This window comes from Pistacia vera, unplaced genomic scaffold (genome assembly GCF_008641045.1).
Source record: "Pistacia vera cultivar Batoury unplaced genomic scaffold, PisVer_v2 Contig663, whole genome shotgun sequence".
Classification (NCBI taxonomy): Eukaryota; Viridiplantae; Streptophyta; class Magnoliopsida; order Sapindales; family Anacardiaceae; genus Pistacia; species Pistacia vera.
The window spans coordinates 945,177-947,057 of record NW_022196516.1 but is presented as its reverse complement, the minus strand read 5'-3'; the positions used below and the strand labels follow the sequence as shown (position 1 = coordinate 947,057).

At 35.4% G+C, this 1,881-nt stretch overlaps 1 protein-coding gene across 1 annotated transcript; it reads right to left on the bottom strand.

The window, feature by feature from the left end:
- Positions 1 to 541: 541 nt before the first annotated feature.
- Positions 542 to 1,204, bottom strand: LOC116112505. Its single transcript, XM_031398636.1, has 3 exons — positions 1,068 to 1,204; positions 797 to 987; positions 542 to 716 (listed from the first exon to the last, which is right to left on the bottom strand). The coding sequence occupies exons 1-3, from the start codon at positions 1,164 to 1,166 to the stop codon at positions 542 to 544; spliced, it is 465 nt and encodes a 154-aa protein (XP_031254496.1). The 5' UTR covers positions 1,167 to 1,204.
- Positions 1,205 to 1,881: the final 677 nt, after the last annotated feature.

The window sequence follows — 1,881 nt, the reverse complement described above, 5'->3', positions numbered from 1 at the left end:
TTGCTGATTTTCTTGAGTTGAATCCCAAGAAGCTTCACCCTTCAAGTGGAGTGAGAGGATTTACATATTTACCAAATGGCCATGGATTTGCCCCTGAGTTACTCCGAACTATTAGAGATAAAACTATGTCTGGGATAGCTCCGGTCAATGATAATCTGCTTTTCTGGTTCGTAAATCACCAACACAATTATCAGGGTATGTACTTATATATGACTTTAATTAAGCTTTTAAATATCGGTTTATTTAATGATAAATGTATACCTTTTAATAAAAAAATTATTTAGTATGGGCTTTTTTTTTTTCTGTCCATTTTCATTATTGGATTGAAGATCAGGTAAAATAGAAATCCGACTAATTTTAGAGAGAATAGTGGTAAATAGGAATTTTTTTCATTTATTACATAAGCTTGTTTCATTAACTTTCTTAATCATTATTGTCTTGTTAACTACAGATTCAAAGATGCTCGAAGATCCAAAGATGATCAAACAAACGGTTCTAGACTAAAGCATAAAGGTTAAGCATGGCCTCCATACTTTTCATCTTAAGTAGCAGCAGTAGACGAAACATAATATGCAACACAGAATAAGCCATGAACAAAACACAGAATCCCTCCAATTGATAGAAAATGACGGTGTGTGAACCCACAGGAAGCTTTTGATTTGTTGTTTGACATTGTTCCTATCACCAACATTGACAATCCAACGGCTACTATGATCCTGATGAATATTAATCACAAAATATTCAATACATATTCATAGTAATCACTTAATCAAACAAGTCCATGTCAAAGACATACCAAGAGAAGAGGAGGCACGCCAAGGAGAGTTGCCTGCAAGGGGAAGCTTGAGAACAAATGCACATGCACCCACCAAGTAAATTAGAAATTACATGAGCTAAAACCAGAAGTACTCCTGCAATTAACCCTAGCATGAAAGCATCATGGCTTGGATTTCTACACTCAAATATCCAGAGCCGCATATGGTTAACCTGTATAAAACAAGTGCATACGAATAAACATATAACCTTTTCTTTAATGAACATTTTACAGGATAACCGTATAAATATACCTTGTCTTGTGCAACTTCGGCTTGGATGCCAAGAATCCCTGCAGCCACATCCATGGCAACGATTAACAGACAAACGAAGACTCCTCCTACTTTAACCATTTTTGAGAAAATAAATGGGAAATTAACAGAAAGAAGAAGAAATTATGAGGGAAATGGTGGAGTGTGTGAATGAGAATGAAAAGGAAATTAGGAAAGGGTACGAAGAATAAGAGTAAGAAAGGAAGTATAAGTAGTAGGTATGGAGGAGCGTGCACAGGCATGTACCAAGTGCTTCAACGATTAATCGGTGGGTAAGGTTTATTAAGGAATAAAATCATTTTGAGTTTGTTTCCTTATTATCATGATTATTATAATTGTATGGGCAAAAAAATCATCTTCGGTCTGACGAGCCCCAGTAATAAAACAAACATATCACGGCTCAAAGCCTTAGCCCAATTCTGATTAGGCTTACGCTTAAATTCACTTTGTGAACTGTCCACTCTACGAATTGGGCTATCCCACAAGTTAAGCTAAACCGAGTTTCGACCCATTAGCTTACAGTAGTCTATAAATAGGAAATCAGAATCCCATTTTATTTTCTATTTTCTCTTCTGCTAAGATCTTGAATCTTACTCAACGTAGTAAACTTAATCTAATAAAGGCAAAAAATCATATTTCTTTCCTGATAGAGATTATCTACCAAAATAGGACTCAACGTCCTACTAGGATTCCAACCCCTTAGGTTCACTATAAAAACAAAGGCCTACACTCTCATTATTATTCAATCAATCTTCGATATTCAATCTCTACTACTCAAAGTCACCTTCTTACTCCT

What these genes read in the sequence shown, in the direction of transcription:
- LOC116112505 (XM_031398636.1), bottom strand. Translation starts at nt 1,166, where the DNA reads ATGGTTAAAGTAGGAGGAGTCTTCGTTTGTCTGTTAATCGTTGCCATG. An exon ending in CCGAAGTTGCACAAGACAAG is followed by an intron (nt 988 to 1,067) that starts GTATATTTATAC and finishes TGTTTTATACAG; the next exon opens with GTTAACCATATGCGGCTCTG. An exon ending in GCGTGCCTCCTCTTCTCTTG is followed by an intron (nt 717 to 796) that starts GTATGTCTTTGA and finishes AATATTCATCAG; the next exon opens with GATCATAGTAGCCGTTGGAT.